This window comes from Melanotaenia boesemani, chromosome 15 (assembly GCF_017639745.1).
Source record: "Melanotaenia boesemani isolate fMelBoe1 chromosome 15, fMelBoe1.pri, whole genome shotgun sequence".
NCBI classification, from domain to species: domain Eukaryota; kingdom Metazoa; phylum Chordata; class Actinopteri; order Atheriniformes; family Melanotaeniidae; genus Melanotaenia; species Melanotaenia boesemani.
The window spans coordinates 34,878,256-34,890,376 of NC_055696.1; the positions used below are offsets into that span (position 1 = coordinate 34,878,256).

General features: G+C 45.3%; 1 protein-coding gene and 1 long non-coding RNA gene across 2 annotated transcripts; one reads left to right on the forward strand and one right to left on the reverse strand.

The window, feature by feature from the left end:
- The first annotated feature begins 1,803 nt into the window (after positions 1-1,803).
- Positions 1,804-4,775, forward strand: LOC121654670 (early growth response protein 1-like). The gene is made up of 2 exons (XM_042008903.1): positions 1,804-2,428; positions 3,454-4,775. Exons 1-2 carry the CDS (start codon positions 2,236-2,238, stop codon positions 4,479-4,481), a joined length of 1,221 nt encoding a protein of 406 aa, XP_041864837.1. The 5' UTR covers positions 1,804-2,235; the 3' UTR covers positions 4,482-4,775.
- A 4,738-nt stretch (positions 4,776-9,513) lies between these two features.
- LOC121654697 lies at positions 9,514-10,159 on the reverse strand. Its single transcript, XR_006012986.1, has 3 exons — positions 10,111-10,159; positions 9,824-10,030; positions 9,514-9,635 (listed from the first exon to the last, which is right to left on the reverse strand). It is a non-coding gene; the product is annotated as an uncharacterized LOC121654697 (long non-coding RNA).
- Between the last annotated feature and the right edge of the window lie 1,962 nt (positions 10,160-12,121).

Sequence of the window (12,121 nt, forward strand, 5' to 3'; positions counted from 1 at the left end):
GTATCCTTTTCCAAAAATAAATAAATAAATAAATAAAATTCATCATCTGTCAGACGACAAAGTTTTTAATGATTTAAATGACATGTTTGAATGTGGTGAAAGTGTTGGAAAGAAAAATATTTGTAGTGCCGGTCTTTAGGAACCAGGGTGCATTTCACACAACTGTTTTCATTAGGCTCTGGGTGTGTTCATGATGCTCCGTCTTTAAACTCAATGGAGGGAACAGACCTGATATCCAGCATCCAGTTTCCTGTTGCTTTGTGATGCTGTCTTAGCAACCAAGAGTGAAAACTTTGAAACAATAAAACATGTCTTTGTGCTTCACAAAAAAAAAAAAAAAATTCTTTTGGTGTCCAAGGATTGAACATGGGAGTGGAATTCCATTTCCAAGTGCCGTTTATTAAGTTATTGCACTGGTAGTTTTGCAGTTTGCTCTGTTGAGCTGAATTATTTGACATTTTAGGCAGATTTATGGTTTGTGTTTTTGCCTCATGTCATGCTTTATATGCCAATTTATTTTCTTACAATTAAAAGTTCAACAGGGTTTTTTTCATTATTATTTATTTATTTATGTTTTTTGTTGGTTTATTTTACAGTTTAGTCACCTCCATGTGGTAGAAGGAAGGATTATATTAGAATAACTCATTTTTCCAGCTCTGGATGGAGAAAAAAGGTTGGATGTAGGGGGTGATGGAAAGATGCTTTTATACATGAGTTCGAAGTGGTAAATATGTTCTGTCCTATATACTACTTCATGTCTTGGATATTGACAGGTTTTAATGTTAATAAATCTGTTGAATCAAGGTGGTCTGATATTTCATTAAGACTGATTGGAAGACAATTACATAAATGTGATAGATTTAGATTAATTTGGTTAATTACATAAGCATAAGTGACATGATTCAAATAAATAAATGCTATTTATCTAGAATAGGTAACCTGATTATTATGCAGTTCAAACAATATACTTTATTTATTTGAAAAATTTTCATTATTTTAAAGTAAGTATACATTTTTAATACTAAATACATACATACATACACTAAACCTAAGGATTATGCATTTCAAATAAATAGGCTTTATTACACAAATGAATATTTATCATGTAAGGTTTATTTGGTAGGTTTGTCCTAAAATTATCTAAGAAAAGTAAATGGGAATTTGTCATTTAATTTTATTGCATAAATCTTACAAGTTGGGGTTAAATATTTCTGTGTATATTTATAGAACGGCTACAAATTAACTTCTGTGACTATTCAAAAATGCAATGCCCCTGTCAAATAATTCAATAAGTAAATATATTTCTAACATTTTTACGTTAAAAAGGAATCAAACATGGGAATAATTGAATGTTTTTATTTCAGCCTGATCTGAGGCAAACATGCATTAACTCCCCTTTCGTTTATTATTTTCTTTATTTAATATTATTTCATTTTATTTACTAAATATCTCCCTCCTTTTCTACATATTTGTCAACAGTTTCCTTTCTGTGCTGAACTAAATAAATAGATATGTTTTCAGCTGAACATTTATTCGCTCAGACGAAAGACAGAAATGATTTTTCATGTTTGCTGCAGGTCTAAAGCTCCGCGCGCACCGCAGGTATTTCTGGTTCTTTACAGGGTCTAGTCTGAGGAGGAGCCTCGGTCATCTCTGACAGGAAAACACCCAAATAAGGCGCGAGGAAGTTATGACACCGCTGGAAGGTCTCCATGACGTGTATCTGGGGTTTCCGGTCATGGCTGATTCGTGCTCCGGTCCGGTTGCTGACACCTCGCGGACACCTGAGCCAGACTGTCTAGACCGACTCGGTCCAAAAAGCGTAGCACAAAAGAGCGCAGAGACGCTCAGAAACCAGGCCTGCACGCGCTCCGTCCTGACCAAATATGGGCTTCCTGCCCGCCATATTTGGGAACATACGTCATGCAGGAGTCTATAAATATGGGAATCCTCACTGAAAACTTGGCAGAACTGAAGTCCAAGTTGTGATCGTCTGCACGTGAATGCAGCGGCGACGCAGCCGGAAACAAACATCTGACGTTGTTTACCCACAAACACCCGCAGCCACGCGGAGCTCTCCTCCTGGGTTGGCTTCCTCCGAGAAACACCGGCCCCAGCAGCAGACTCAGCCCGGCCTCAGCGTCTGTCCGCGGGGCGAAGATCCAGCCCGTCCCACTGCACGAGCAGCTCCAGGGGCGGCTGAGCTCGCGTGCGTCCTCCTCTTCCTCCACAGAGATGGCAGCGACCAAAGCGGAGGTGCTTCTGTCCGCCCTGCAGATCTCGGAGCCGCTGTCCCCGTTTGACGGCTACCCGAAGCTGGAGGAGCTGCAGATGCTGCTGCAGAACGCCGCGGCCGGAGGTTCGATGCTGGCCGCGTCCGCAGCGGAGGCGGCCGGACTGCTGAGCGGGGAGTCCGCGGAGTACGGAGGTGAGTAGCGGGGAGGGATGATGGTCCCTCATGTTTACAGCTGAAACTCTTTCCTTATATGCAACTTCACCTGTTTACTGTGAGACCTGAGTGATAGTTAAAATACCCAGTAAAGAACTTTATTATTATTTATCTGCTTGGTCAGTAATTCAAATGAATTATTTCAATAAGAGGTAAAAAAAAAACCCACGTCATGTTTCTGTGTTCTTCTTTCTCTGTTATTATGAGTAATAATAATGATTTAGGAATAATAAACGAAAATATCTGGTCTGCTTCCTTCTTGCTGAAAAAAACAGTTCACCTGGTCTCCATATTAACTTCTAATCATCAATAATCCACCTTTTTATCACTTTTATCAGGCAGCGGCTGCAGGTAAAAGAGAGGTCAGTGAGTCGACATTATTTTAGCTAAAGTTTGCTGCCACATTCAGGGACATCAGTCCATCCAGGTCCTAGAGCGTTCAGGGACATCAGTTCATCCCACGTTCATGCCAGCTTCCTGCTGCGTTCAGGGACATCAGTTCATAGTCTCCAATTAAAGAAAAAAATATTTTTATTTCACATGAATTATAAGAGTATCAGTAATTTTTCACCTCTAGAATTTATTTTAGATGTACTTACGTGTTTGTTTTCACATGTGTGTAGTAATCCTGAGCACCTAACCTGATTCAGATAGAACAAGTTATCCCTCATGTTCTCCTAGAGCAGGGGTGTCCAAGTCCAGTCCTCAAGATCTACCATCCTGCAACTTTTAGATGCAACCCTTCTCCAACACACCTGAATCAAATGACTGGCTCGTTACCAGGCCTCCGCAGAACTGAATGACATGCAGGTGACATCTGATTCAAGCATGTTGGAGAAGGGTTGCATCTAGAAGTTGCAGGATGGTAGATCTCGAGGACCGAACTTGGGCACCCCTGCCCTAGAGTTTCTCCATGTGGCTGAACAGCTTCCAGTTCCTTCATTTCTGAACAAACAGAACAGAAAGCACTTAATGTTACAGCATTCTTCTTCTTCTGTCCTCAGATTGTTTGTCGGACATCCCAGACCTGCAGAACCTCCCCCCTCTCACTCCTCGTCTCTCACCTCTGGCATACAGCGGCCGCTTCACCTTTGAGCCGTCCATCTCCGGTGCCGCCAACAGCCTGTGGGCAGAGCCTCTGCTCAGCCTGTTCACCGGGCTTGTCAACATGACGGCGCCCCCCTCCTGCAGCTTCTCCATGTCTTCATCATCAGGGACATCATCAGCACCATCCCAGCTAAACCTCAGCAGCAGCTCCGCCGACATCGCCTCCATCTTCTCCACGGTTCCACCGTACATGTCGGCCACCGACCCCCTCTTTCCCGCCTCTTCCCCCCATCCAGCCTCTCAGTCCTTCCAAGCGGGCACCCACCCTGCCCACCCCACGTCTAGCTCCCAGCTGGGCCTCCAGCTGCCCTCCATGGTGGTGGTGATGCCGCCGGATGGCAAGCTCAGCTCGAACCAGGACCAGAAGACGCCACTGCTTACCCCGCTCTCCACCATCAAAGCTTTCTCAACGCAGATCCAGTCTCAGATCTCCGCTCCCCAGCTCGCCAAGTCCAGCAAGCCCAGGAAGTCCTCCACATGCCGCCAGAGCAAGACGCTGCCACACGAGCGACCCTACGCCTGCCCCGCCGCCGGCTGCGAGCGCCGCTTCTCCCGTTCTGATGAGCTGACACGCCACGTGCGCGTGCACACGGGCCACAAGCCATTCCAGTGTCGCATCTGCATGCGTAGCTTCAGCCGCAGCGACCACCTGACCACCCACATCCGTACGCACACCGGCGAGAAGCCGTTCGCCTGTGCCGAGTGCGGACGCAAGTTCGCCCGCAGCGATGAGCGCAAGCGACATGCCAAGATCCACCAGAGGCAGCGGGACAGCAAGGCCGAGCGGAGCTCCTCCTCCTCGCTGCCACACGCCTCCTTGCCATCCCTCCACCTCTACTCCTCCTGCTCCTCTCCGATGGGGAGCCTTCAGATGGAGCTGCCCTCCTCCCACAGCGCCAATATCCCTGTTGGAAGCCTGCCATGACCTCTGACCCCGAGTCCGGTATGGATCACCGGGGCCGCCAGCAGAGCTGGGACCACCGGCTCCACTAGGACCACCGGGACAGCTGGAACTACCGAGACCACCAGGACCAGCTGTTCTGAAAGACTCTTGTATAATGTATACATGTCCATACTGTACATAATGAATGTGCACATACGTGAGCATGCACGTGGTAATATACCTGCTGAGTAGGTTCTGGAATGTTTGTTTGTTTACAAGCGTCACTAATTTTCTACTGCAAATGTTTCCTTTTCACAAATACAACATGTTGAGTCATTTTTGGTTCTACTTTATTTCACAAGGAGATGCTGGCGGTTCCAGTCTGATAAATTGGTAATTTTTAAATTAACATTAAGTTAAAAATGAAAAGTTTCTGGAACTTTCCTCCTAGATTAGTGGATAAACTATCAATTTGAGGCTGAATTGAGTGGATTATAGAGACCTCTCCATCTGTAGTCTGGCTTTCATGCAAGTAAATCCTGTGTGTGCGTGTGTATGTGTCAAACAGCCAATAGGATCAGACTTTGTCACCACCAGCTCAGCAGATCCCTGCCGGAAAATCAACAGGCTTCAGACCAAATATGGCGTTTCCTGCTGCTGCAGCAGATATCCTGAAGCCCTTATAAGGAGCTTCCTGCTGGCAGGATGCCCAGACTCTGCTGTTGTGTGATGTAACATGGACAGACCGGGGCAGCAGGTCAGACCAGACACAGGAGAGCATGTTTAAGTCCTGAATTCAGGCTGAAAGTGTCGGAAAATACTATTTTCTGTGTTCAGACCTGAAGAACCCAGGGGTTCTCCATTCTCCAGTGAACAGGGGCCTTATTTATCTACCGAGCATAGAACAGGTTCTACATTGTAGCATTCTAGCACAGGACTGAAATTTAGAATGTGTGTAAGTACAAGCAAATCCTGGTTTATTAAATGTGATAAGTACTATCTGTTATAAACCCCACCTGGTCTAAAATATCCATGCTCCTGCAGGTTCAAGTTCATTGGCATTCAGAAACGCCTCCAATTGACCATATACGGTAGCAGCAATATCTTTAGGAATGCGTCAATGAACCTTATTTCTCTCAGAAATCATAGCAACGAGGGCAAGAAGAGGAATGTCTCACCTCTGAAATGGAGGTACTTGTAGGAGAAGTAGAGAGAACCAGAAAATACTGTGTGAAACTCTTACTGCAGGTGTGACCATTGGCTTGGCTACAGGGTCCTCAGCTTGGCTACAGGGTTTTTGGGTTGGAGCCCGCTGCCTTAGAATTAGCTGCTAACGTGGGAACCCGCTGCCTTAGAATTAGCTGCTAACGTGGGAGCTCGCAGCCTTAGAATCAGCTGCTAACATGGGAGCTCGCAGCCTTAGAATTAGGTGGTAACTTGGGAGCCAGCAGCCTTAGAATTAGCTGTTTGCTATTTGCTATTATCTGATCACCAGCAAACTCACAGAGCCTGCCCATGGGCTGGAGATAATCAGTTAAACTTCCTTATGGACATGGACCACCCCAAACCGTCAAACAACTTAGGACAAAGTATTCAGATTCAGAGATGGAGGCTGAGCCTGCACTTTAACATGCATGAAGACTGATGAAATCCTCCCTGCACGTACCTTTTTCTCCTAGATTACATTTTGTTCATCACTTTCTCTCTTGGGACCAGACCAAATAAGCAGACAGAACCTTCAGACCAAACCTGCAGACCACTACATGTGACGAACCTATGAACCCTGGAAGTCTGAGTCAGAATGACCACCTGTCCAGGCTACCCCCGTGAGCTAAGAGTCACCAGAAATGGTCGTAAGTGGGTCGACTCGATCCAAACAGAGCTGGACGAGTCTAGATTCTAGAAAACATCCGGGTCACACCCAAGGACAAGTCTCAGACTGAGATTTTACAGACTGTGAATCACTGTTTACAAGACTTCAGCTACATTCTTTTAGCATTTTCTGTTTTGTGTTGGACAGCTCGGTGGCGCGGTGGGGATGGCAGAGAACCGCAAGTCACCAGTGGTCCAGCATCTAGTTCGAGTCCTGCCCGTTGCCAGTACCTGGATCATAAAACCATCCTGTTCCTGTGGGTTGGGGAGGGGGCCGTTAACACAGCAGGAACATAAGATGCGTTACAGCTTGCAGGAAGAAGCACTAACAACATTGAGCAAACTGTATGGGTTGATGATGAATTTTGTGCATGAACGGCTTCTACAAATAAATGATGAAGTAAGGTAGGGTAGGTAGGTAGGTGAACTGTAATAGGTTAGCTACTGAACTAAAGTCAAACCAACATCGGTAACTAGTGGGTGAAGAACTTCAACAACAGTTGGAGCACAAGGAGAGAGCAGGCTGATGTGACTCATTGTGAGCCATACTACACTCTAGTGCTAGACTCTGTGTGCTACAACAGAGGTCCCCAACCCTGGTCCTCAAGGCCCACTATCCTGCAGGTCTTAGGTGTCTCCCTGCTGCAACACACCTGATTCAAATTAAACGGCTCTCTGACAGGCTCTGCACAAGTCTGCAACTGAGCCATTCATTTGAATCAGGTGTGTTGCAGCAGGGAGACATCTAAGACCTGCAGGATAGTGGGCCTTGAGGACCAGGGTTGGGGACCTCTGTGCTACAACACAGTACTGTTGGAAGAAACTGTATAGCAGCAACATTTCTTCGTAGTGTTCAAACTACAGGTTAAAGAGACTTTTAAGAATCTGGTTGCGAAAAAGGACAGACATGCCCCAGCTACATGTGCTACATGTGCCCATACAATGTTAGTCATAACACACAAATACTAATTTTACATTAGTAACAAATAACAACAGTGAAATACATTTCTAGTATTAGTTGGTGTAGTCTATTTGACTGTATATCAACAAAATAGAAATTGAGAGATGGACTAGCCAGATCTGTCATTATTCCTAACCACAGCTGCTCTATACAACGTATATGAACGTATGACGAAACCTGTGATACAACCCTTTTACAGATGATAGGAGGACCTACCTACCGACCTACCCAACCATCAACCCGTTACACACCTATAGGCCTGTATGTGTATTTACACGATTGCGCCATCCATCTACATCATACAAGACCTGGGGTGTATCCTGTCCTTCATACATGAGCCAATAGTTCCAACAAATTTTTCTTTGGTACTCCCAATTAGGAGTGAAGAGCAACTTTCAGGTTCCCTGAAAGTGACGTCTGGATGGGAGCAGATTTTGCTCTAAAACCTCCATGATATTTTGGGCATTGATGAAGCTTCACAGATGTGGTAAAGAACAAAAAAAATAGAATTAAGTTCAACACACTGAAAAACAAAAAACAAAACAGGTAAAAAGGGCCAAATGTGGAGGTTGTTTATGGAAAATCTCAGACTTCATCTCCTGAGCCAACAGACCAAACAAGGTGATATGATTCAGTCTACATCTGAGGGGTTTATTTTCTCATCATGATGCCTTTTATTCCCATTTCTGGTTACTTTTCTATTATCTCCACAAATGTAAAATAGTTACTAAAGATGATGACAGGTTTGCCGACTGCTTCGAGTAGAAAGCCTGTGTGTGTCTTACTGTCCTGCAATTCGCTCAGCCCTGGATGGATGTAGTGAATGTGGTGAAGAAATTACACACAGCTGTGATCCAAATAAAAACAGATAAATATTAATTTTACAGTTTGAATGTTTTCCAGGATTCAGTTGACAGAAAGTTTCTGACTGATGTTACAAACACTGATAAGTTTGGGCTTAAGAAACGATGTAGAAGTTTATTCAGGTTATGTCATAAACTCTGGTCTCATATGGACAAGACATGTCTCGTTTACTTCATTTCACAATTAATCACATAATTAAACACCACAATTAATTGTAAAGATCCCTCAATATCGTCATTTCAACTAAAGAGTTATGTTAGAAACCTTACAGCAGACAGTCAGTCTGCTTCCAAATTCCCATCTATCGCAAGCCATCACTTATAGATTCGATTCTGGATTGTTTCCTGATTCTCATCTATGATAACAGCGCCCCCTGCAGGCCCGGAGGCCAGAAGTGGTCCAAATTCCCATCTATTTCTTACCTCACTTATAGATCGCTTCCCGATTCTCATCTGCCACCATCAGCCACTCGCTCACTACAAAGTCAAACAATAAGCTCTTGTTCAACAGGTAACAAACAAATTTCACCAAGATGATCCCAGGAGAACAAGATGTCTTGTTAATAACGCAAAAATTTTTCTCAATAAACTCTTTTTCAATAACTTTAAATAAAACTTGATTTTGCAATTCTTTGTTTTCCTCTGTGTGTCTTACATTATGTCTCCTTGGGTTTCCGGGGCCGTTTCCTGGCTCGGCTGGAGGATTGGTGCCTTCATGTTGGGTTTGCGGTACTGGGAGATAGTATTTATCTTTCCCCTTTCCTGGCCAGTGGGCTGGCCCCCTCTCAGCAGCCAGACCTTCTGCAGCAGTCTTTTTACCTGGAGGCATGGGCGATGTTTATAGCATCAGGACTAGTCTCACTCATGCAAACTCATTCTCCTCCAGTACGGCAGAGGCCTGGCCAAAGGTCTTCACTGCTTTGTGTTCGTCCACCTATGAATAACAAGATGGATGGATGCATGGATGAGTGAGACATGGTTCCAATTTTAAATCTATCGTTGCTCATCAATTATACATTGGAATCTGGATGGCTTCCAGATTTTGATCTATCTCTGGCACCCCCTGGGGGCCAGCTGGTTCTAATTTTTAATCTTACACCGCTTATCAGTCATAAACGAAGTGTACACAAGCCGTGTACAGCTTGTGAACCACCGTGGACAAACTGGTGGCAGATGGGGCACATGAGGACTTTCTGGGTTCTGCCAAGAAAGAGACAAAAAAGACAGAGATCAAGAAAAGCGGTGGGGCGGTCCAACCGACCAACCGGCCATGACTTCCTTTCACCTGGCGTTTCCCCACTTCATCAGGAGCTGCAACTTGTACTTATTTGGGACCATGTGGCTGATGTGCAGGTGCTCTTTCAGGTTTAGGTATATTAGCCTGCAAAGGCTGCACTCTTTGCTCCACTTGAGGAGGAGGGGGAAATAAAGGACTAAGCAAGGAGGTAGGGAAGTTTGCTAGAAACTTACCATCCATTGTCCTCTTAATGGGTGTATGCTCTGCAGAGGAGGTAGAAGAAGAAAAGAAACAGTGAACATTCCAAATTTTGATCTATAAAAATGGAGAGGTGGGCAGTGGTAATAGCTTAGAATAAGGAACATTCCAAATTTTCATCTAGCAGACGGGCCGGCTAGCAGGCTAGCAACCATGTGGGCTACTCCTGCAGAAAAATGTCTTCAAAACTCACCTTAGTCAGTTTCCGAGACACTGACTGTCGCTCTCTGTCTCCTCTGCTCACCTGCTCTGTCAGTCCTGCCCATCCATCGTTCCAGATTCTCATCTATCAACGTTGCCCATCACCCTTTCTCAAACCAGCCAGGTCATTTGCTTCGCTTGCTTTAAGCCTTTTGCCAAAGGGCTTAGAGGGCTTACGCACCCACTTCCAAATTTCCATCTAAAAAAAGCATATGTTTTTATAGACACAAATTTTAATCCAAATTAGAATATTTCCCAATGTAAAATCTGGGGACTTACCCTGTGGCTGTAAGCCCGTATGCCTCCATTTTTGTTGATCCTTGATGCCTTCCTGGGGCTCCTCTGTCTTTTTTACTCTCGCTCTCTCGGCCTCTCACTGGTGGTGTTGGAGCATGCGGTGAATTTGAAAGAAAGTTTCCTTTTTCTCTCGTTTTCGGTTCTTTCTGCTCGACATTTATTTTCTAGTTGACACGCTTTATTCGTGGCCGTTGATAGCGGATTTTGTGAACAGTGGGTGGCCGTGTGTCTTGGCGTAGATGGCGCTTTTGATACGCCGTCTTTGTCTCTGTGGCAGGGCGTGCGAGTTCAGCCTGACCCGTCAGTCCCAATGGAAACGGTTCTCCTTGTTGTGGGGGACTGTGTGGGACATACCAATCTGTCCCATGCTTCTAGGATGAGTAAGGGTGGTTTTCATAAAGGAGGAGAGTATGGTGGGGGGTTGATTGCACGTGGTGTTATGGTGGACAATGTTTACCTGCAGGTTTTCCCACTTGCGGTGCTTGCTTCCCGGGTTACCATTTCGGGTGTTCCCCTGTTTGTTCCCAGTGATGTTCTGGGGAAAGAGCTGCAGCCATTTGGGAAGCTGGCAAGCAGTTTTAGGACTGTGGAGCTAGACTGTAAGAGTGAGAAGCTGAATCATGTGCAGTCTTTCAGGAGGCAGGTGTTTATGTTTGAGCTGTCAGATTCAGATGCTTGATGTGTCCTTCAAGGTTAAACATGAAGAGGGATATTACATTGTATACGCCAGCACTGGGGACATTAAGTGCTTTGACTGTGGTGTTGTGGGACACAAGCGGATGAATTGTCCTCACAGGCAGGCTGAAGGTGTTGCTGAGCTGGGAGCCAATCGCTAAGTACTGGGGAAGGCTCGGGATGGGACCGCTGCTACACCCGATGACGCAGGCCCACAGGGGGCTGACATTGCGGGGACGGGGTCCGCTTCTGATGAGGGGAAGAAGACAGAGGATGTCTCAGACTCTGCTTGGGTCGCAGATTCTCAGCACGGGGAAGATTTGTACACGCTGGAGGAGATTGATGGGTTTCTTGATGAAAGATTTGGTAAATCCGTTACGGTATCAGATTATTTTCCAGATGTAGGGAAGTTTATTAGAAGTGTGCGCACCCTACAGAAGGCAGTTGGGCAGAATTTATTGGATGAGAAGAAACGGTTTAGGTTGAGGTCTTCTCAAGTTGAGGAAGACACTTGAGAAGGGTTTCTGGATGGCTGAAGCCTAGTACGTAGAGATATGGTGAAGATACTGCACTGGGTGTTTCTCCTCATGTTTACTTTTACTGTTTTTTCTTTTTTTCTCTCTCTTGTTAGTATGGGTAAGGTGGGGTGGGCATTTTAAATATTAATGGAGGGAGGGATCAGCAGAAGAGAGCAGTTATGTCGGAGATGATTTCTCAGAAAAGCTTAAATGTGGTTTTCCTACAAGAAACACATAGTGATAAAAGTAATGAGCTGGACTTGGAGTTGTGGTGGAAGGGGCAGTGTGTTTTCTCTCATGGCACGAGCATCTCTGCTGGGGTAGCCTGCCTCTTTTCTCCCAGGCTGGATATTAACATTACGTCCACAGTGGAGTTGGTGGCTGGTAGGGCTCTGGTTGTCAGGGCGGAAATACACAGCATCCATTTCTGTTTCTTTAATATTTATGCTCCTACTTTGGGCTCAGACAGGCTGGATTTATTCCAGAAATTAAAGGATTTTCTAAATCTTGTGACCATACTGAGTGTGTGGTGATCAGGGGGGGGGGGACTGGAACTACATCACTGGGTTTGCACAATATAGGACTGGGCAGGAACCTCGTATGAGGTTGTCTGCCACCTTGACCCAGATCATATCACAATCATAGGGTCGATGTGGAGGCAGAGAGGTAGCCCGGGCTTTATTGAATACTTCTTTTAGGTCATGGTACTGAGGAGGAACCTGTGAGAGACTAGGGTATTCAGTTTCTGGCATATCTGGCGCAGGACCTTGAGAAATAGGAGAAGAGCGTAAATATGAAGT